Below are 24,279 nucleotides of genomic sequence, written 5' to 3'. Positions count from 1 at the left end.
TCATTTCTGCTCATTCTTTTAACATGTTATTTCTTAAAAAGAACCCTTTAGGACTTCCCTGGTGGTGCAGTGGATAAGACTCAGTGCTCCCAATGCAGGGGGCCAGGTTCAATCCCTGGTCAGGGAACTAGATCCCACACGCATGCCACCGCTAAGGAGCCCATGTGCCACAACTAAGGAGGCTGCAAGCCACAATTAAGGAGCCCACCTGCTGCAACAAAGACCCGGTGCAACCAAATAAAATAAATAAATATTAAAAAAAGAAAAAGAAAAAAGAACCCTTCTACTTAGATAAACTTCCTCACCTATAATCAATGTTAGGCCTATTCTCCAACTCTACACCATATGATAAAGGAAGTTCTCTTTCCTGGAGGCACCTATGAAGACTTCAACCCACCAGCCGCTTTGTCTTTTAAGACCTGACACAAGGATCAAGACATCAACACTGAAGATACAAAGCAAGTCTGCCTGCCCATCTTTTAGTCTAGAGACTAGACCATCTGCTTCCTGGGGATAGGCCACTGTCATGAGCACAGAGGCACGCAGCTGCTGCTCCAGGACATGCCGTGGGCAGCAACATGTAATGGGCATGGAGGGCACTGCTCTGCTTGAGACCATCCAGTGCATGGGCCATGGTGTGGATTGATAAAACCATTACCACTCAAGTGACTGCCGCTTTGTAACTTCATAAAAATGTTTGAAATATTCAACAGAAATGACAACTTCTGTGAAAATAAAGGGCAACCTCAGGAAAATGGAGTTGGGAAGCCACGACGTGGAGCTCTCACACACATACCACTAGACACCGGTGCAGACTCCAACAGGAAGAGACGTACTGTGCACCCCCGGAGGAAGTAACACCACTCTACTGCCACCAGCAGCAGGAATAACAATCTCCTCCTTGCCTGACAACAATTCAGCCAATATAAAGCCACCATATTTCAAACTCCCAGGTTCCTCCAACAGACCTTTTGTTGACAGCAGCCCCTCCCAACTTCCTCTTCTCCTCTAAAAAAGAGTTTCCTCTTGCTTTAGAGGACTGGGATGTGGTTGTCCAGAGCTGCGGGTCCTGAATTGCAATTCTTCACTGTTCCCAAATCAACTTGTTTTGCTGGTAAAATAACTGGCTGTTTTATTGTTTTCGGTTAGCACTACCCCAAAATTAATTCTTTAAAAATAAATTATAACCCCAATTCATTAGTACCTATAAAAAGCAATTAAAATTTTTCAATTTAATTCACTATTACTTACCCCATTTTCAGTGCGTTTTTCTCCAGGTACATTTATTACATTTCTCTGAGTTCTTTGCTCTTGGGTCTGACGGCCACCTAGAGAAATGAAGGCCAAACTTACTAAAAGACATACTAGAAAAACGATATTTTATCATTTCTTCACTTATTCAAATATTTATTGAACACAAGTATAAAATACCAGGCTGGACAACTCAAAAACTAGTACAGTTGAAAAAATGTCTTATAATCAACCTGTTTACATAAAGTTGTTTAAATGAAAATTTTTTCTAATATTCTATTTCAGAATTTTGAAATTGCTTTATATCAAAAAGTTTCTAACACTTAGAAAATGGTCAAGATGGTAAATTTTACGGTGTGTGTGTGTGTGTGTGTGTGTGTGTGTATATTTTTTTTAGAATTAACTTTTACTTTTCTTTCTCTTTTTCTTGACCCCATCAATTTTATTCTAAAGTTCTTTCTCATTTCCAAGAGATTCATATTCCAATGCCATGTTATCTTGTTCAGGATCACAAAATAATATGGGAATCTTACAATTTGTTTTACAAAATAGCAGAACTCTTGTCATCGAACTGAATTAGCGCAAATACATGTGTGATCAATGTCATTCACAAACTTAGATACCGAAGCTTATTAAGGCTTCTTTTAAAAGGAACAATATTTGAAGAATTCCTAAAGAAAACAGAGATGAAATTCCATGTCCTCATACACAACACGAACCCAAAGATGCTGCACACCGGGTTCCCCCAGCTCTCCCGGGCCCTCACTACTTAGAAGGGTGACCGCTCCCTCTTCAAACTCCGAGCGAAGGATCGGCCTCCCTTCCTGCCCCACAGGAGAAGCTGCTGGACGTGGGCCTGGAAGGAGCCTGGCTGCTGCTCTGGCTCAGGCCCCCTCTTCCTCATCGCTCACACCCTCTGCACACAGGGATGGGAAGGACCTGGGATCCAAGCTATTGACCCTGAGCAGATGCTCCAGGACCTGCCACTTGCTGGTCTCCGCGTAGGCCCGGGGACCCCACAGGAACTCGTAGCGGGCGGGGTCGCTGTGGGGCACCTGCCAGTACTCCAGGTAGCCCTCCTGCACCCACACTTTGGTGAGCAGCTCCCTGGGCTCCCCACAGATGCAGTGCTGCTTCCCTGCATACACCCGCATGACGCTCAGTGCTTCCCAGACCTCCTCCTCAAAGGCAGGATCCTTCCAGGAGGATCACAGCCAGAAGCATCACCAGGAGGCCGGCCTTGGGCACGCTCTGCCCATCGGTCAGCATGGCATCCCAGGTGAGGCCCAGGGTGGGGGCCAGGACATAGGTGTGCTCGCTGGGGTCCACCTCCTTCACATCCACGCCAAAGACCAGCTGCATGCACTCGCAGGCTTGGCTCAAGACCACGGGGAAGTGGTCCCGATGGTCTTTGAGGACCATATTCAGCATTTCCGCCTTGGTGGTCGGCTCCTTGGTGCGATACTTGAGGAGCAGGAACCCCACCAGGTCAGCCATCATCACATCAAGTGCCTCCTGGGACAAGGACTCGGCCTGGGTTGGGGGGGGAGGGCGCGGACTGGGGAGGAGGGAGACGAGGGGGATGCAGCCTCCTCCCCCTCAGCCCTGAACAGCCGCGCCTCCACCGGGCCCTGGGCCTGGACTGGGTCCTGAAGGTCTGCCTCAGGCTTGCGGAGCTCACTCATCTGGACCAGGGGTCTGATGACTGGGGTCGGGCCACCAACAGGAGTGTGGGCAGGGGTGACAGATGGGGACCATGGGCAGGTCTTCTTCTGAGGGGTGCTCTCGGGCCTCACAGGGGCGCTCCTCCTGGGCGGCCTGTCCCCTGCCAACCTCACCTTGACTCCTGGCACTGCCTGGGCCTCCTCTGCTCTGTGACCTGAGGACACAGTCCTCAGACCTGGGCCTTCGCCTCCCGGTTCCTGGAGCCCCCTTGGGTCCTGGATGAAATGCTGGCTGGAACAGGCTACCTCCCGGTCAGCTCTGAGCCTCCGACCAGCTGCACCCCGTGCAGAGAGTGACTCTGCGCCCCAGACTGGAGGCTGGGTGGGAGCTGCAGCGTCCCTGACCGCAGGGAGGGTCCGAGAAGAAGCACACCTTCCAGTGGTGCCTCTTTGCCCACAGCTAGACTTCAGAGTTTCTTCTCCGTTATGTATATTTTACCACAATTAATTTTTATTAAAAATTAAAGCTTGGACTTCCCTGGTGGCGCAGTGGTTACAAATCCGGCTGCCAATGCAGGGGACACGGGTTCGAGCTCTGCTCCGGGAAGATCCCACATGCGGCGGAGCAACTAAGCCCATGCGCCACAGCTACTGAGCTTGCGCTCTAGAGCCCGCGAGCCCCAACTACTGAGCCCGCGTGCCACAACTACTGAAGCGCGTGCGCCTAGAGCCCGTGCTTCGCAACAAGAGAAGCCACTGCAATGAGAAGCCTATGCACTGCAACGAAGAGTAGCCCCCGCTCGCTGCAACTAGAGAAAGCCCGCGCACAGCAACGAAGACCCAACACAGCCAAAAATAAATAAATAAATAAATAAATTTATTTAAAAAAAAACTTACTCTTTTTATGTATAAAGCAAAGCTACTGGGTACATAAACAGACATACAGTACATCTGATAGGGGGAAGACAGGGGCAAGTAAGAATACAATATCCAGTAAAGGGCCCTTAGGGAGGTGATAATGAAAAATGCGATTAAACAAATGGGAATGACAGAGTATGCAACCGAACACAGTCGCATAATATACAATAGCCATTTCATCACAGCTATTATATTTCCTATTAGCAGAAATTACGCATACACACATCCTAGACTATAGCATCTATCAGTTTACAGAGTAAATTAAATTCTTAGTTATTAGAATTTTTAAGAAATAAGGTACTTGGGTTAATTTAATATTCTATCATTGCTGCCTCTTGCAAACAGCAAACCATCAAATTAGAATACTATAAAACACATAACATTGAAATTATATCAAGTGCCACTTAATCTTTGATGGTAAAGAAGAAACTTGATGATCCTGCATTCTGGAGACAGAAAATAATAATAAGAGCTGACATTTAGTGAGCACATCGCCAGGACACCTCATTAACTGCCACCACAACCCAATGTACCCTGCACATAAGGAAACGGAGGCACAGGGATGTGAAGTCAGTTGCCCGAGGTCCAAACTGAGTAAGCAGCAGGGCCGGTGCTGAACCCAGGAGCCCTCACTCCAAACTCCATCACAGCAGCCCCCGGATTCTAGCTTACACTCTGCACATGACCTGCACCGAGTTACTTTACACATTAAGCTTCTGTTCCCCCAGGTATACAAGGTGATTGAAGGAAATGTCCTCCACACTCTCCTCTAGTTTCCATATAGAGAATTCCTACTCTTTTAAGTCAGGGTTGTCCTTTACTTCTTGTTATACCTTATAGTTCTATAGGCAATAAATACTCAAATGTAACTCCTTTTAAACAATATATATCGGTGACAACTGGCTTGTCCTCAGCTCTGTGGGGAGCAGAGAGGAAACATGCGTCTTGGATCTTCACCTCTGGCTGATTAGAATATAAGCAGGAGGAGAAGTTCAGTGAACAGAAATAAAATGGAACACAGCACCCAATGAGAGCTGTTCTACCTGCCACCTTTCTTCTTGAGCTCTGAGAGAGAGGCAGAACATGCAGAAGCACAGGCAGAGGGAAAAGGGCGGAGGGTGGAGCATCACAGCTGGAGGAAGATGGAACTGTGAGTTAGGGCACGACAGCGAATGCATATGCAACAAAGAATATGGTGGAAGAGAGAAAGAAGAGACAGGTTGAGGACATGGGCAGGGTCCCATTACAAATGCCATCAAAGCTAAGCTGAGGAGTATTAAATAGGGAAGCAGGGACTTTGCTGAAAGTTGTGAAAAGTGATGAGAGTCGTGTGATGAATTTGGTTCTTCCAGTCCTGACCAACCCTCTGCACCAGCCTGGGTCGAGAAAGGTGTACTCCCTGGCACCACTGCCCTCGGAGCCTCCTTCATCCTGGTCCCCTGCCTTCAGTGCAGCAGCTCTGTACTCTCCCCTCCAGGTCCGACTCCCTCTTCAAGGCCCTCGTCTCGAGCCCCATCCCCCTGGGACGCATTGTCTCCTTAACCTCACACAGCCCAGCACCCGGCTCTTCCACTGTCTCAGGTGTACTTGCCACGTGAGCACAACAAGACTGAGCAGCATCCGGTGTGACGATGAACGTCAACTGGAAGGTCAGTGCTGTCCCCTTCCTTGTGACTCTAGACAGTTCTCTCAAGTATCCCTAACGCTTCCAGACTTTATAGAGTGAGAACAATATAAGACCTTCCCCCCACTCCACCATCCTGAGACAGTAAGGGTTATGTACATATATTATAATGATTAAAGTAAAATATAAAACTTCTAATTTGAGTATAGGGTATAAATATTTGGAGCACTCAGGTAGAGAGTTAAAGTAAGTTCTTAGCACTAGAACAGCACTTTAACTGCCAGCTAGTCTAATCCTCCTCAGGAGTCCGTCCAGAGAGGCAGGGCCCTTTTCTAAGGTAGAAATGGATGAAGAGCTAGGCCTGGAGCCTTGGTCTCCTGACTCCAGATGACCAACACCCAGTGGAATAAAAACCAGAAGTAATGATGCACTGTGAAAAACAGCATGATATTTACAGCTACGGGAAGATGATTTTAAAGCAGACGGTAGCTCATCCTAGTGGCAAAATATCCTTTAATTAAAAATACAGGGATTTCCTTGGTGGTCCAGGGGTAAAGAATCTGCCTTCTAATGCAGGGGACGCAGGTTTGATCCCTGGTCAAGGAACTAAGATCCCACATGCCATGGGGCAACTAAGCCCGCATGCCACAACTACTGAGCTTGTGCGCCTCAACGAGAGAGCCCGCATGCCACAAACTATAGAGCCCATGCGCCCTGGAGCCCGTGCACCACAACTAGAGACAGAAAAACCTGCATACCACTAGAGAGAAGCCCGCGCGCTACAACGAGGAACCCGCGCGCTGCAACGAAGACCTGAAGCAGCCAAATAAATAAATAGGTATTATAAAAAAATACAACTAGGGACTTTCCTGGCGGTCCAGTGCTTAAGACTCTGTGCTTCCAATGCAGAAGACACGGGTTCAATCCCTGGTCGGGGAACTCAGATCCCACAAGCCATGTGGCTCGGCAAAAAATAAATAAAGAGGGATAACTTGTAACAAAAGAATCTTCTTTTTACAAAAGGATGTCCTTTCATTGTTTATTTTTTTTTAAATACCAGAAGTAATCCATAATCACTGTTAAATAACAAAGGTTTCTTTCTTAACTGCACAGTGTATATGCTTTCCAAAAAAAAAGATTCCCTTATTTTAAATTTTAATTCAAAAATAAGTAGTTTATGGGAAACTGGGATTGACATATACACACTGCTATATATAAAACAGATAACTAATCAGGATCTACTGTACAGCACAGGGAACTCTACTCAATACTCTGTAATGGCCTATTTGAGAAAAGAATCTAAAAAAGAGTGGATATATGTATATGTATAATAGATTCATTTTGCTGTATACCTGAAACTAACACAACATTGTAAATGTACTATACTCCAATAAAAATTTTTTTTAAAAAGTAGTATATTCCTATGGTTCAAAATTCAAAAGGAAACAGGCTTCACTGCACCGCAGTGGTTCAGAATCCGCCTACCAATGCAGGGGACATGGGTTCGAGCCCTGGTCCAGGAAGATCCCACATGCCGCAGAGCAACCAGGCCCATGCACCACGACTACTAAGCCTGCGCTCTACAGCCCACGAGCCACAACTACTGAGCCTGCACACCACAACTACTGAAGCCCGTGTGCCTAGAGCCCGTGCTCTGCAACAAGAGAAGCCACCTCAGTGACAAGCCCGCGCACCGCAACGAAGACCCACGCAGCCAAGAATAAATAAATAAAATAAATAAATTTTTTTTAAAAATTCAAAATGAACCAAAAGATATAAATGACCAATTTTCCCTCCCTCCTTCCCCTACCCAGCAGCCTTCCCCCCAGGTTAGCCATGTTACCAGTTTCTTACTTATCGTTCCAAAGATATTTCATACACACAAGCCAACACAGAATACGTCATTACTCTTTCATCTTTGTTACACAGGAGGCAGCACGTGTGTACACTGTGCTTATTCAAGTGACAAGTGCAGGAAGTGGTTTCGGACAGGGCACAGAGCAGATGTACTCCGGTTTCTTCAGCCAACGCCCCTGGAGGCATTGAAGGCTGCTCCTACCAGCAGTGCCCATGAGCTACACTATGTAGATGTCATTTTGTATGTGTGCAGACACAGCTTTAGGATAAATTCTCAAAAGTGAGATTGCTGGGTGAAAGGTTTCATGCTTTTGTAAGCTTAATAGATACCACCAAACTGCCCTCTACAGAAGCTGCCAACAGTGTGGAAGGCTGCCTGTTTCTCAGCATTCTTGCCAACACTGTGTTATTAAATGTTCTAATCTTGGCCACGTGACACGTAAAATACAGTATCTCAGTGTTTTTCCTACATTTCTTTTATTAGGAGTAAGGCTGAACTTCTTTTCATATATTTCTGGGTCATGAATATTTCCTTTTCTGTGAACTTCAGGTTTGTGTATTTTGTCCATTTTTTTTTTTTTTTACTGTTTTTTTTTATCATTTTATGTAAAGGAAATTAGCCCTTTGCAATATGAGCTATAAATGCTGTTTCCCAGTTTATATTGTCTTTTGACCTTGCTTTAATGTGGCTATTGCCATGCAAAGAGGTTTTTTTTGTTTTTTTATTTTAATAATTTGGTTCGTCTTTTCTATTATGGTTTAGAGTTAGTTACACTTAGGCCTTGTTCTTTTTTTTTTTTTTTTTTGTTTGGCCGCACCGCGCAGCTTGCAGGATCTCAGTTCCCCAACCAGGGACTGAACCCAGGCTGTGGCAGTGAAAGCCCGCAATCCTAACCACTAGGCCACCAGAGAACTCCCCACTTAGGTCTTGATCTTGTTTTTCTCTCTCTCTCCATATACATATATGTGTATATATACACATATATATACTATATAAATATATATATATTTCCCAGAATTTTTATGATCCTTTCATGGTTTCATTTATTCTTAAAATCTAGAGATTTCATCCATATGATATTTATCAAAAGCAATCCCTTTGAACAGCAGGTCCCCTTACATGTTTCAGTGCATTACGTGACTGACTTAGGATCCTGAGGAGGAGGCTGAAAGTGTGAAATAATCATAAACTGCAATAACAGAAGTCAAAAAACCCCCGTGAGATACCAACTCTCCCTCTCACCACTTGTAAGTGAAGGGGGGAAAATCATGTGAATAATTTAATGTTTATTCCTGTTAATTCTTAAATTAATTTTAATTAATTTAATGTTTAAATTAACTTTTATGGCAAAAATTAGCAAATGGGGGAAAAGCACTTATCTACCTTGTTCACTGCTCTCGGTTGGGGAATCTTCATGTCGAAGAAAGAATTTCACTTCTTCCCTTCGTGGCCCCCACTTCTGAAGATGTTCATACATCATATAATCAAAGGGTATGGGACGCTCTAGGAAAAAAACAAACAAACAAAAAAATCTTACTTTTCCCAGAAACAAACAAAATGACTCCTACCAAAAGTAAAAAATGAATAAAAATAATTTAAAATAAATGTACACATATATATTAGAATTCAAGGATATTACAAGCACTGAATTTTAACTTTAATGAAATGAAAGCAAGACCATGAACGGGAAATAATTTAGGTAACATATAAACACAAAGAAGTAAACATAAAAGCAATTTTGCAACATTAAATGGGGAACAGTGGAAAAAAATGTCCTTTAGTATATTTATCATGAAGCAGTATGCCTCCCACTCTTTCAAAGAAACACATTAACAAATTGGCTGAATCTTGTTATCCATTAAAATGTTACAGGTGGCAATCAGATGTATAAAGGCTTGACAACGACATGCTGGCAACACAGCTAGCCCACACAAACACTTGTATGTGAATGTTCACAGCAGCAATATTCATAGTAGCCAAAAAGTGGAAACAACCCAAATGTCCATTAACTGATGAAAGGATAAATAAACTGTTGTATATCATACAATGGATATTTGCAGCCAAAAAAAGAAATTAAGTATTGATACATGTTACAACATGGATGAATCCTGAAAACATGCTAAGAGAAAAAAGATCAAAAAATCACACACTAAAAATAAATAGTTTTTTTAAAAAGTCACATATTATATGATACAATTTATATGAGATGCTTAAAATAGTCAAATACATAGAGCCAGAAAGTAATACAGTGGTTGCCAGGGGCTGGGGGAGGAAGGAATGGGGAGGTACAGAGTTTGGAGATAGTTGCATAACACTGAGAATGTCCTAAAAACCACAAAGTTGTACACTAAAATGGGGATTTTTATGCTATGTGAATTTTATCTCAATTAAAAGGAAAAAAAAAGGAAATCTTGAAACGTTCCCACTGCCGCTTGTGCTTGAAAGCGAGAAAGGATATCGGCAAGTTCCAAGGCTCACAGAAAACCGCCTGACGTGGGAGAGGAGCAGGACAAGATTGAACAGTATTTTGGCTCCTTTCAACACAAGAGTGTGGCTGGGTGAGAGACTCCTCCTGCTCAGCCTGAGAATCTGACACTGAGTCAAGAGAAAGAGCTGTGCAAGCTGCAGCCTCATCATACATTCAAGGTGTGATTTATTGTTCAGTCCTAGATAAGTGCCAGACTTCCGTAAGGAAGAAAACCCCACCATTCATAGAAATGCAGCGCACATTGTGCTGCTGCCGTTTCATCTTCCTACATGTGCAGGCAAGCTTTGTCTATTCAACCAACATCAAGGGCAAGGACATAAATCATCTCATCTCAGTTGAAAATGAAATCTGTGTGTGCTTAGTTCAACTCTGAACTGAGTATTTGTACAGCGAAAAGCAAGCACAAATTGAACACTAAAGAAGTATATCATTCCATATTTTTAGTTTTGAAAGTAACACTTTTTATGGATATAGGCCTATAAAAAAGATTTTTAAGAACTTGTATATTGTAGTTTTATAGCTGTGAGGCCCATGTTTAAGCCTAATCATGTCCCTTGGTTTTACATAAAATTGTGTCTTAGGCCATATTTTTATTCATATTGCTTTGGCTTACAAATTTTTTTCACATTAATTAAAATCAATTTACAGTCTTCACTTAAATCTACCAAGTCTGAACATAACTTTATAAAGTTAAAACTCCAATTTTGTCTTAAAGCCAGTTATTGAAAAAAATTTGTTTCCCTTTATAAATAAAAAAATTTTAAAGACTAACTTCAAGAAAAGCAAGCTAAGCTTCATTACCTTTTTTAAATAAGAAGGGTTAACTAAAATGTTATTTCTGTTTTAAAGTGAAAACAAAACTACCCCACACATATCATGTAGAATTAATAGCATACTATACCTCATTAGCATCTTATGTAATGGAGAAATCTATAAGACTTTCAGCCATTCTTGGATAAGGCAAAAAGAAAATCAAGTAGGAAATTTCACAAAAAGAAAAACTGAAGGGCCTACCTACACTCCTGATTTGCATTAGAGCTGACATCCTCTGTGAGGAAGGGAACCACAAAAAGATCAGGATAATACGCTGGCCAAGTTAACAGATTGTTATGGGTTGGGTTGTGTCCCTTCACACACAAATTCATATGCTGAAGTCTTAACCCCTAGTACCTCAGAATGTGACCTTATTTGAAGACAGGATCTTTAAAGAGGTAATAAGTTAAAATGAGGTCATTAGGGTGGGCCCTAATCCAAATGACTGGTGTCCCTTTAAGAAGAGATTAGGACACAGACACACACAGACAGAAGGCCATGTAAGGACACAGGGAGAAGACTGCTGTCTACAAGCCAAGGAGAGAGGCCTCAGGAGAAACCAACCTTGCTGACACCTTGATCTCAGTCAGACCTCTAGCCTCCAGAATTGTGAAAAGATAAATTTCTCTTATTTAAGCCACCCAGTTTGTGTTACTTTGTTATGGCGGCCTGAGCAAACTAATACACAGATCCACAGAGAAATACTCTCTTCTCAAAAGCACTGACAATTATATTGGAGTATCATATTTCTGAATACTGATGACATGAGTATACCATGTGTTATGGATGCAGTAATTTTTATGCAAAGTGTTCTCCAAAATCTGAAAATTACCTTAAGGGTTCCTCTGGGGTAAAAAAGACTGAGAAAGGCTGTGCTTTTTCCCCTTCCTTTGAATCTCATCCACCCCCATCTCTTCAAGATCTCGCTTTGCTGCTCCAATTTACTCAATGATTTAAGTGTTTACTCAGGGCCTATTATGAGAAACAGGCTGGGCACTGGGGGTATGATGGTGAACAAACAAGTTCCTGCCTTCAGGAATTTTAGTCCAATAAGAGAGAGAGAGATGAAAGCTACTATATTATGTTTTGATAAATACAATGACAGTACTGGAGCAAAGGGGAGGGACCCTTAACGCACCCTGAGATTCAAGGAAGGGACGAGAGGCAAAGGTGCGTGGGTGCTAGGGACTGCTCTAGACAGTGGGAGCAGTGGCTGTGGCCCTCTGTGCTCCGAGGAGGCAGGCCTCACTCCTGATGAGCCTAGACCACAGGTTATGATTTCAGATGGCCCTGGAGCCAAGGACTGCACCAACTGAGTGACTCAAGCGGCCAGGGACCACTGGGGCTCTCCCAGACTAATATAAGAGGCAGATGAGGAATAAGAAGTGATAGCAAGCCACAAAAAGCAAGAGCGCTAAGAGGCTAGAGAAGAGCAAACAATGATGGAATGACCAGGCTCTAACATTAGTCCTCTAAAAACTGCAATTACTTAACACCCCTCTTCCTGTAGGTGGTATCAGACTGATAACTGAGGACCTGGCCTCTTAGTTCTACTTTAGTAAATAGTCCACCATTTATCAAAGTCAAGTTTCTCTCAATGTGTCCTTAAAGTTTTAACTTTAAAATTATTTTTAAGAAGTGTAAGAATTCACTGATTATCCCTAAGTGTCCTTTAAACACATCCATCTGGACGCCCACCTCATACACAGCATGTTCCAACTGACCACTCTCTTGCTTCCTGACTCAGACCCATCCATGCACACAGCTACCTCCTTCCACACGCTGCCGGAGCAGGTGGCCTTGCCAGTCTAGTTCCCACCCTCCCGGGTCCCCTCCTCTCAGTGCTGTCTGAGGAGCAAGCCTTGTCCATGCTCTTCTCTTGTCCTTCCCTCACACTGCTCCCCTCGCCCGGTGTATCCTATCCTAGTTCAATTCCACCCCTCCGTGAGAGTCCACATTATTTTGCAGAATTTTCTGTATTCGGTAATTATATTACCTACACTGATCATCTCTGCCCAGCTAGCTGACAAATCCTTAAATATAAGAGCCAGTATTAACTTTTCTCAACTTAATAAACAAATATTTATGAAGCACTTACTATTTAAAAGGCTTTGTACACAGGGGAACACGATAATGTTTTTGTCTTCGTGAAGTTATCATAGGGAAAAGAAAAGCAGATGAACAACATGACATGCAACAAACAAAACACTGTTAAGGTCTCAGTGGACAGAGAACTCTCGTTTGGTCAGTAGTGATGTCAGAAAGCCTTCACAAGAGAACCGGATCCGCTTTCCCAGCTTCTTCCACACGGCTACGGTGAGGGTCAAATCACAAAACACACTTTTTTGCAAACAGCATTTATAACATCCTATCCTCATGCGATAGAATAGTTTTTACTTTACTCAATTCCTTATTACCTCAGATAACAAAGAACCAGGAACAACATTCTGTATTCAATAAACACTGGATTTCATGTACTTAGTCATCTTTATAGAGCCTAATACATACCATTTCCCCTCCACACTTCAGCTAAATGGCAACTGCCTTCTCCAGGTTCCTTGCAAAATTCTACAACATCCCGACATGTTGTTTCTGGTGTTATAGGAACTTCTGTTAAAATCTGTTCATTGTTGCTCAAGAACACGGTTAATATCATCTGTAAGAGAAATATTAAATTAAAGCTACAACTTGAGTCATCAATCAATAAAGAGATTAATCTGTAAATTAAAAGTGATCCCCCCACCTCCCCACTCCGCCACTGCCACTCTGCCCTGCCAGAATGCTTACAGGACAGGTTAAGCTGATCCTAAAGTTCATGTAGAAAAATTAAAATGTAAGACAAGTCAGGAAAATGCCAAAAGAGGAGTATTAGAAGGAAACTAGCACTACTAGATATTATAAAGCCTCAAAACAGTATGGCACCAGCACATAAATAGATCAATGGGACAAATTATAAAGTCCAGAAACAGAAAATGGTAAATGATGAAGCAGGTTATCTCAAAACTGAGGAGGGAAAAGACTATATAATGAATGATGCCTGAGCAATTAAAATACCCAACTGGAAAAAAATGAATTCATATTGCACATCATACACAAGCGTAAGTTCCTAATAGATCAAATATTTAAATATAAATCACAAAATTGTAAAGATTTTAGACTAAAACTGGGTAAATTTCTTTTTATAATCTTGGAGTACAGAGCCCTTTCTACCTATGACTCAAAAACCAGACACCACAGAAAAAGATATATTCAAGTAATAAAACACAGGGATCTTTTACAAAGCAAAAAAGACAAACTGGGGAAAAATATTTGCAACTCATATTACATATAAAAAGCCAATCTCCTCAATATATAAAGGGCTCCTAAAAACTGGTACCAGAAAGACCAAAAATCCAATTTATTTTTTAAAATTGACTGAAGAAATAATATATCACAGTAAAAGAAATGAAAATGGTCCTTAAATGAAGATACATTATAATGTATTCAAAAAATTAAAAAATAAAAATTGTCCAGCATTATTTTTAAAAAATCTTTTAAAAACCCTACCACTTTGATCTAAGAACTCAAGAGATTGTATCATAAGGGATTTTTAAAAAACATTACCCCTAAAGTAAAATTTAAGCCCAAGATTTTCTTTGATCAGACAGTATTATAAAGTATTTGTTTAATCTTTGATCAAAGTCAAAAACAAAATTTGCATTTGTCCCAAAATTCTCCTCTCAAAATCTTGGCTGTCAACTAAGTATTTTAGTTCATTGTTAAAATATTTTTTTTCTTAGAAGTGCCCTAAATTCCTAAATTTTGAGATTAAACATCTCTATACTGACAGCCAGATTTTATTACCAAAACTAGTAATAGTTATGAACTGTTCTCTTGCCACCAATCTCCCCTTACTCCAACCTACCCCTTCACTGTCGTCAGTTAATTTCCTAAATCAGTTGAAGTCATTCCCTTGCTTAAAATATTCAGGAACCCTGCACTGCCTAATAGCAATCCTTCCCAAAACATTTCTTCGGGTTTATAAACAGGAAACTGGTTTCTTTACTGAGCACTCAAGAGTCTAACATTGTAATGTTCATGTGAATCTCTAACTTTTCTCCCCCAGAGACCCTTATGGGGCTTGGATTTCCACAGAATGCCCTCCGAGAAGGCCTAGACCACAGGATAAACTGCAAACTCCTATCACGGGTAAAAGATTCCCCACAACCTTCCTAGCCTTCCAGTCCTAGTGCCTTCCCACCATGAACCTTGCTCCCTCAAGTCCAAGTTCTCCAGGCCGCTGTCCCTCTGCCCCAGTGCCCTTCCTGTTTGCCTGTAAACTCCTACTCACCCTTCAAAACTCAGCTCATGTGCGTCCACCTTTGCAAAACCTCCCTTCACCACCTCCTCTCACCAGGGAGGCTACATGTTCCTTCCTTTGTGATCCAGTAGCTCTTCACACACATCTTTATTACATCACACTAGGCTCTACGCGCCTCCAAGCAATTCACTTTTGAATCTTTTGTTCCCGTTGCCTGATCAGTATCTGATGTATGGGAGGCACTGTGAAATCTGGTTGACTCCACGAATGACAAACAAAATATAAAACCTTCACCATACCACAGAACTGAGGAAACACTACTCATGATCTAAGTAAGATACATCCAGTCTGTTCAACAAACAAGCACTTTTCCTTCAGTTCTTCTAGGATATTATAAACACATTTCTCTTTTATAAGAAATAAAACAGTTATTTCTGCTCACTAACCCACAGAGGAAATTTATCTTTAAAAGTTGGGGGTCTTTTAAATACTAACATAAATGGCCTGGAATCTATAGAATTTGGAATAAAATAGGTAATTCCTGTATCCAGTGCAAACAAGTCCAGAACTGAAGGTCCTTAATGCTATACCAGTTTCATCAGAACAAGTGTAATTTTTTCTTAAAATAAATTTATTTATTTATTTATTTATTTTTGGCTGCATTGGGTCTTTGTTGCTGCACACAGACTTTCTCTAGTTGCAGCGAGCAGGGGTTACTCTGTTGCAGTGTGCGGGCTTCTCATTACGGTGGCTTCTCTTGTTGTGGAGCACGGGCTCTAGGCACGCGGGCTTCAGTAGTTGTGGCTTGTGGGCTCTAGAGCACAGGCTCAGTAGCTGTGGCCCACGGGCTTAGTTGCTCCGTGGCATGTGGGATCTTCCCGGACCAGGGCTCGAACCCGTGTCCCCTGCATTGGCAGGCGGATTCTCAACCACTGCACCACCAGGGAAGCCCTTGGAATATATTTTTATTCTTGTTTACTCATATTTATTTTATACTTCGAATGGTAAATATTTTCCCATGTGATTTCACAGCCTATGCTTTAAATTTATTTATTTATTTATTTGTTTGTTTGTTTGGCTGCGCCAGGTCTTAGTTACAGCACGCGGGATCTGCATTGTGGCATGTGGGATCTAGTTCCCTGACCAGGGATCAAATCCGGGCCCCCCGCATTGGGAGCGCAGAGTCTTAGCCACTGGACCACCAGGGAAGTCCCCTCATAGCCTATGCTTTATAAGATCTAATAATATGTTTTCCCAAACCACAGTTTATAAATCAAAATTTCAAATCAGTGAGAATATTTTTAAAAATTATCTTCTCTTTAAGTGCTGTAACTACATTTCACTAATAACCAGGAGTGGGTCCTGTTTTCTGCAGCTCTTCAGCCTTTTCATTCCTCATCCTGTACCCCTTGTGTCTACTACAGGATCCATGATTTGTTCTCCACACTGTGAGCTACTGAAGGTGTACACAACCATCTGCTTCTGGAAGCCGGGCCTCTGGCCAGAGCCAGTCTCGCATGCTCATCACCCACCATGGGCACACAGTGGCACCTGTAAAGGCATGGCTTGTGCTTCTCTGCTCGGAAAGTAGAATTCTTTAGGAACCTGCTGTCAGAATGAACCATGGCGTGACACTCTTCGGGGACACTTTTGAATTACCAAGACTTTTCAGCTCGTGAATAAGTTCAACATGATGGGGGAAGGGGAGGAGGGGCAGAATGGCAGAGTTGTGAGTCTGAACATTTATTTTTGAAAGCTAAGAACTCCCAGATAAATTAGCCAAAAGTCACTACACATTATTTCAGTTTTTAATTCTATTTTATAGTCTTTAGTAAACCCTATCTTTTCTAATCTTAGCAAAATCCATTTCCCCTAATCTCTACTACTCAATCAAAGCTAATTTCATTATAATCATGACAGATTTAAAAGCTCTCGAGATAAATTAAGCTGGCATTGACCTGGATGGTACATACTTCCCTAGAGCAACCCCTAAAATTGGAGCTGAAAAGGCATGGGACTGCTACCATTATTCTAGCAAGTATTTCTTAGATTAAAAGAAACTGAAGAATCTCCAACACAAATATCATAAGTATTAATCCTAGATGCACTTTTTTTTAATATCTTTGAAATCACAATATATCTTACAACTGATAGCATGTCACAATCTAATGGGTAGTGTTATTTTTTCTTTCTTAATAGTATGTATAGAGATGAAACCCAACAGGGTTAAGGATTAAGAAGGCTAAGAAGGCAAAGAAAACAAAGAAAAAAAAAAGTTAATGTTTATTCTTCCTAAAAGATTAATATGTTGAAAATAAAATATTTGGTTAACTACAGTTAGAAAAACACACAAAGATTTATACTATGTGCTGTAACCAGCATAGCACGTGATGATAAGATGCCTTCTATGCCTTTCTTCAAACTGTTCCCTCTGCCCAGACAAGTCACGCTCTCAGACCCTGCCCGCCTGTCCGTCCTTCTCCATCATCTGCAAACGTCCACCTCCTCTTGGAAGTATTTCCTGACGCCATTGTCTACCCATCCTGACCCAGTGTGAGTCAAGGCCTCCTCTTTTGCTCTCCTATAACAGACTGTGGCTATTTCTGGCATAACATTCTTACACTAAATTATCAATGGTTTTCATGATTACATCCTCTACTGGAACAGTGTTTGTGACTCACAGGAGTGAGTTGTGACCCATCACCTGCTCTTGAAATCATCTAAGTGTGTCTCAAGCTGCACATATTTTTATTTTTTTAGAAGTTGTTAAAAAAAAACCCAGAATGGCCATAAGGCCACTGAGGGCAGGACCTGTGTTCTCTAACTCAGTGCCTGAGTAAAATATAAGTGTGCTCAGTAAATAAAAGATGGAGGCAGCCTAGCAGGCAGCTAACTGCATAACCATATCAGATTAAGAGGTCAACTTCTCCTCACTCTCAAGAACATTTGAGCTACATAAAGAAAATCACTGGGAATCTACCACTAATGTAAGTCATTTACATAGTAGAGCCTTTAAAACATTTGTTCACCTAACCAACCTATCTAAAACAGCACTCCTGTACCTCACTCTGCTTTTTTTCTTCTTCGTTTTCATCACCACCTGATCTGTGCTGTATATTTATTTATTTGTTTATCCTCTGTCTCCTCCCACTAGAACATAAGCTCCCTGAGAGCAGGGATTTTAGTTAGTTCACTGCTCTATCACTAGTGCCTGGAGTAAAGCCTGGCACATAGTAGGCACTCAATAAACTCCCCCAAGTATATAAAAAATTTCTTTTTAAAATAGGTTGAGTCACAAAGGGTAGGTGTCTGCCTTCTTATCTTCAAGGTCTCCATAGGAAAAAAAAAAAGACCAATATATTCCCCCCCTAATCACTGAGTTACTCCACATCAGAGAGAAGAAGGATAAAAATCTTTTAAAAATGTTAGTGTTTGGGACTTCCCTGGTGGTGCAGTGGTTAAGAATCCGCCTGCCAATGCAGGGGACACGGGTTTGAGCCCTGTGTCCGAGCAAGATCCCACATGCTGCGGGGCAACTAAGCCCATGAGCCACAACTACTGAGCCTGCTCTCTAGAGTCTGCGAGCCACAGCTACTGAGCCCGCGTGTCACAACTACTGAAGCCCACGCGCCTAGAGACTGTGCTCCACAACAAGAGAAGCCACCGCGATGAGAAGCCTGTGCACCGCAACGAAGAGTAGCCCCCGCTCGCCCCAACTAGAGAAAGCCTGCATGCAGCAATGAGACCCAAGGCAGCCAAAAAATAAATTAAAAAAAATTTTTTAAATGTTAGTGTAAAAGTCAGAAGCCTGTACACATGCATATGATATTTGGCAGATTTTACTCAAAACTAGACATCACAGAAATCCCTTGTTAAAGTTTTCCCTCTTTCCACAAGGTGGCACTGCAGGGTATTGGGGGTGGGGGGGAGTCCCACCCCCACTCCTGCAAATTTTGGGGAAATGAATTAACTCCAAAGAAAATGAACGAATAGTTTGGTAAGATCATATTACATTCAATTTCTGTAATTGGAATTCGTATTATTTTGGCAAAGAACTAGAACTAGCCTTTCAAGATCAATGAAGAATTTTTTTCTAAATAAGCAAGAAGTAAATATTTAACACTCTTGAGAGGACAGACACATTTAAATATTTAAGTAGCATCTACTCATAAGAGACTAATACAGTTAAATGACCATTAAATTAGATCCTCAATAACCATATCAATTAGTTCAAGTCACTGTTTTTGCCTTTTTTATTTTATTTATTTATTTTATTTATTTATTTTTGGCTGCGTTGGGTCATCATTGCTGCACGCGGGCTTTCTCTAGCTGTGGTGAGCAGGGGCTACTCTTCGTTGTGGTGCGCGGGCTTCTCATTGTGGTGGCTTCTTGTTGCAGTGCATGGGTTCTAGGCGCATGGGCTTCAGTAGTTGTGGCACGAGGGCTCAGTAGTTGTGGCTCGTGGGCTCTAGAGAGCAGGCTTAGTAGTTGTGGCGCACGGGCTGAGTTGCTCCGTGGCACGTGGGATCTTCCTGGACCGGGGTCGAACCCGTGTCCCCTGCATTGGCAGGCGGATTCTTAACCACTGCACCACCAGGGAAGTCCCTTTGCTTTAATAATTTAATATTTTAAAAGTATATATTCCATCATATAAAAATTTCCTCTCACCAGCTTGAATTGGTGAAATCTGGTCACACACTATTCCTGGGAATACAAAATATACATCTTAGCTTCCCTTCACCTTACTTACTTAATCCCTCCAGTATTTAAAAGCATATGCATTTTGAGGGAACCTGTCTAAAACCTTGTAGAAATACAAAACTCATGAAGCTTCTTGTAATGTCTAGATATGCCATTACTCCATACCATGTGTGGAGGTGATGCAGCCGACCAAATTTAATCTATTCACTAAAACTTAAAGAATCCTTTAAAATAGGAACAGGGCAGTATCAACTCTGACACCCTTGTTCATCAATGTTGAGAATTACTGCTCAGAATGATGGTTGCTTTACTGACATTGTCCATGTGAACGTTACGGAAGCAGAACTGATTTTCAAACCACAGGTTGTGACCTACTAATGTGCTGTATAATCAATTAGTGCCCTCAGGGCCAGTTTTATTTTTTAATGGAGAAGAACAACATAAAATAGTATTCTAACACAACACTGTAAATCAACTATACTCTAATATAAAATAAAAATTTAAAAAAACCAAAAAACACACATTAAAAAAAAAAAACCAGTATTAAGAGAATGAAAAGGGACTTCCCTGGTGGCTCAGTGGTTAAGAATTTGCCTGCCTATGCAGGGGACACAGGTTTGATCTCTGGTCTGGGAAGATCCCACATGCTGTGGAGCGACTAAGCCCGTGCGCCACACTACTGAGCCGGCGCTCTAGAGCCCGCGAGCCACAACTACTGAAGGCCTCATACCTAGAGCCCGTGTTCCGCAACAAGAGAAGCCACTGCAACGAGAAGCCCGTGCACTGCAACGAAGAGTAGCCCCTGCTCACCGCAACTAGAGAAAGCCCGTGCAGCCATAAATAAATAAATAAATTTATTTATTTATTTATTTATTTTTAAAAAGAGAACGAAAAGACCAGCCTGGGAGAAAATAGTCATAAAACACATGTCTGATAAAGAATCTGTATCCTAAATATACACAGAACTCTTAAAACTCAGTAAGAAAACAAAGAACTCAATCAAAAAATGAACAAAAGATCCAGACACCTCATCAAAGAAGATACACAAATGGCAAATAAGCATGTGAAGAGATGTTCATCAGAGGTCATTAGGGAATTGCAAATTAAAACAACAATGAGAAACCACTACACACCTAATAAAATGTCCAAAATCCAGAACACTGACAATTTCAAATGCTGACAAAGATGTGGAGCAATAGGAACCTGCTGGTGGAAATGTGAAATGGTACATACACTTTGGAAGACAGTCTGGCAGTTTCTTACAAAACTAAACATATTCTTACCATGAGATCCAGCAATTAAGATTCTTGGTATTTACCCAAATGAATTGAAAATTTATATCTATACAAAAACCTACACACAAATGTTTATAGTAGCTTTTTATTCATAACTGCCAAAACTTGGAAGTCACCAAGACATCCTTCGGTAGGTGAATGGATAAATAAACTGTGGTGCATCCAGAAAATGGAATATCATGCAGTGATAAAAAGAAATGAGCTATCAAGTCACAAAAAGACATGGAGGAAACATAAATGCACATGGCTAAGTGAAAGAAACCAGTCTGAAAAGGCTACATACTGTATGATTCCAACTATATGACATTCTGGAAAAGAAAAAACTGTGGAGACAGTAAAATGATCAGTGGTTGCCAGGAGTTGAGGGTGGAAGGAAGGATGAGTAAGAGGAAGGAAAAGAATTTTTTAGGGCAGTGAAAGTACTCTGTATGATACCATATTGGTAGATAAATGACACTCCACATTTGTCAAAACTCACAGAACTGTACATCAGAAAGAGTGAACCCTCATGTAAACTATGCACTTTAGTTAATAATAATGTATGAACATTAGTTCATTGATTATAACAAAGGTATCCCATTAAAGCAAGATGTTAATAATAGGGAAAACTGTTGGGGTTCAATCTTTCTGTAAACCTAAAACTGCTCTAAAAAACAGAGTCCATTAATTTAAAATAAAAAATAAAACAATACACTACACATGGTAAAGGTTAAGTGCTGTCTCCTGAAATTCTGACTACATATATCCATATAGAGAGATACAGGATTGTGTGTAAGACTGGGTCACGTTGTAAAAGGTGTTTCTTGGTGTGGGTCATGGTCCAAGAAGTTTGGAAGAAACTGCTCTCAGGGCCTCATGAAACCCCCCAGGATTAAATGAAAAATCACTACACTGGGGGAAAAGCACTCCCATCAACATTTATCAGTTTTTATTACTAGGCACTGTGACACACACTTCACACATTCTCAATTCACACACCAACTTTGTGAGATAAATACCAACCTTCATTTTACAGATTAGGGAAAGGAGGCTTGGACAGGTTAAATAACTTGTCCAAGGTCACTGAGCTAATAAGTGCCAGAGTAGGATTGGATTTAACCCTGGTCTGACTGACTCCAAAGCCATGGTCTGAACCACTACTCTAAACCACTTCAAAAGAAAAAAAGAAAAACAGCAGAATTTTAATAAATACCTTCATACTTACAATATACTTCCCTTTATTAAATAACTTCTCAATTAATCAAATTTTATCTAGTGTCTACAGCTGAAACTCTCTAAAATGCAAAGTTAATCATACAAGGGAACCAGAACAAAGAATCATGCATTTTTTTCTAATTATTCAACTATAAAGATGATCTCACTAACAGATGTTCTAATTAAATTTTCTTGACCTTACAAAATTTTAAATTAGGTGTACTAACAATTTTCAGAATAAGTCTTCCTCTTTCTACATATTTCTTTGTAAAATTCAAGAAAATATATTCCTGTATGTATTTTTTAAAAACATCTATCTACTCCTAGGTATATACCCAAGAGAATTAAAAACATATGTCTACACAAAAGCTTGAACAAAAAAGTTTATAGCACCATTACTCATAACAGCCAAAAAGTGGAAACAGCCCAAACTGATGAATGGATAAACAAATGTCGTATATCTATCTATACAATGGAATATTACTTGATCATAAAAAGGAATGACGTGAATGCTACAAACATGGATCAGCCTTAGAAACATTGCCAAGTGAAAGAAGCCAGATACAAAAGGTCACACGTTGTGTAATTCCATTTACATGAGATGCCCAGAATAGGCAAATCCATAGAGACAGGAAGTAGATTAGTGGTTGCCAGGGAATGAGGGGAAGGAGGAATAGGAAGGGACTGCTAATGGGTCCTGAAATTAGATAGTGGTGACAGTTACACAAGTCTGTGAATATGTTAAAACCACTAAACTGCATACTTCAAAGGAGTGAATGTTACGTGAAATACATATCAATAAAGCTGTATTTAAAAAATATCTAGCTATACCAATTATTCAACCTATACAATCAGTAAAATATTTTTCCCAATGGAAACAACTTTAAATAAATATTATGGGACTTCCCTGGTGGCGCAGTGGATAAGATTCCGCCTGCCAATGCAGGGGACACAGGTTCGAGCCCTGGTCTGGGAAGATCCCACATGCCGCGGAGCAACTAAGCCCGTGAGCCACAACCACTGGGCTTGTGCTCTAGAGCCCGCAAGCCACAACTACTGAGCTCACGTGCCACAACTACTGAAGCCCGCATGCCTAGAGCCCGTGCTCCGCAACAAGAGAAGCCACCGCAATGAGAAGCTGGCGCACCACAACGAAGAGTGGCCCCCGCTCGCTGCAACTAGAGAAAGCCCGTGTGCATCAACAAAGACCCAATGCAACCATAAATAAATAAATAAATAAATAAATATTATATCATTTCCTTTTATATATTTTTCTTTTCTCTAGTAATAAAGATTTATAACTGTACAAATCCTGTTTTTTCATGTCTGCTAATACCAAAAATTGAGTACTAATCCTTTTGCCAGCAGAAAACAAAACTCAAAACAAGGATAATTAGTAATGTCTCTGAAGAACACTTTAATATAATCACGTGTATAGACACCATAGCAAATACTATCATCTGTACAAAATCAGAATACAATTTTTCAAGGAAAAGTAAGTCCAAAAGCCCTCCTATCTTTTTACAAATGACTCCGTCCGTTTTGTCTTCCAGGTTTGAGACAGCTCTTAAAAACCATGATGCTACTTTGAATTTGCCTATAATGCTCTGAGTTACCATTCTCAAAATATTTCTCATCTTTAGAAAACTAAGCAAAACTCAAGTGTAGAAAACAAAAGTCCCAGTGCCTGGAGATTATCTATGCCATTTACAAAGGAAAAATACTTCAACAGATGTCCCTTAGGCCTCATGGAATCTAAATTCAGGCACTAATGACATGAACCATGATAAGATGTCCTAATGAAACAAGACAGACCACTGTTGTTACAGCAGAGTGATATGGTGGATAAAGTTTCACCTAATTAGGTGAGTTCCATGGAAGAAAAAGTTTGGTGTTAGCACTGTTCAATAACAACTGTAACCAGGATCTAGAAATCACTATGAAAAGGAAAACTAAACATTAATTTACTAATCTCCATATAAAACCCACTATTAAAAAAAAAGACTTGCCTAAGTTTCATCATCAACCTTAAAAAGAGAAACCTCAAGGTTTTAAAATAAGTTTTCATAATAAATGCCTTGTCCGTATGTTACGCTTAGGAAAATTGCTTGTTGGAAGTAGGACACATACAGAACTACAATTTTTTTTTTCAAATTATGCTAGTTCTGACATA

The 24,279-nt window shown here is 41.0% G+C and overlaps 1 protein-coding gene and 1 pseudogene across 5 annotated transcripts in view; both read right to left on the bottom strand.

Moving 5' to 3' along the window:
• PPP1R13B (protein phosphatase 1 regulatory subunit 13B) overlaps positions 1-24,279 on the bottom strand; it is an 83,723-nt gene that overhangs the window by 38,167 nt on the left and 21,277 nt on the right. For all 4 annotated transcript variants that reach the window (XM_082387600.1, XM_082387601.1, XM_082387602.1 and 1 more), the window contains exons 2-4: positions 13,125-13,272; positions 8,699-8,818; positions 1,252-1,328 (exon numbers count right to left, since the gene is read on the bottom strand). In XM_082387600.1, the coding sequence (XP_082243726.1) occupies positions 1,252-1,328; positions 8,699-8,818; positions 13,125-13,272 (345 nt within the window). The remainder of the gene's footprint in view (positions 1-1,251; positions 1,329-8,698; positions 8,819-13,124; positions 13,273-24,279) is intronic.
• Positions 1,337-8,680, bottom strand: LOC309626652 (melanoma-associated antigen 10 pseudogene; annotated as a pseudogene). Its single transcript has one exon. The product of its transcript is annotated as a melanoma-associated antigen 10 pseudogene (transcript).

The sequence above is a fragment of the Balaenoptera borealis genome (assembly GCF_965194805.1).
Source record: "Balaenoptera borealis genome assembly, chromosome: 3".
Taxonomy (NCBI): domain Eukaryota; kingdom Metazoa; phylum Chordata; class Mammalia; order Artiodactyla; family Balaenopteridae; genus Balaenoptera; species Balaenoptera borealis.
The sequence above is the reverse complement of the archived record's forward strand: the minus strand, read 5'-3'. Positions and strand labels throughout refer to the sequence as shown.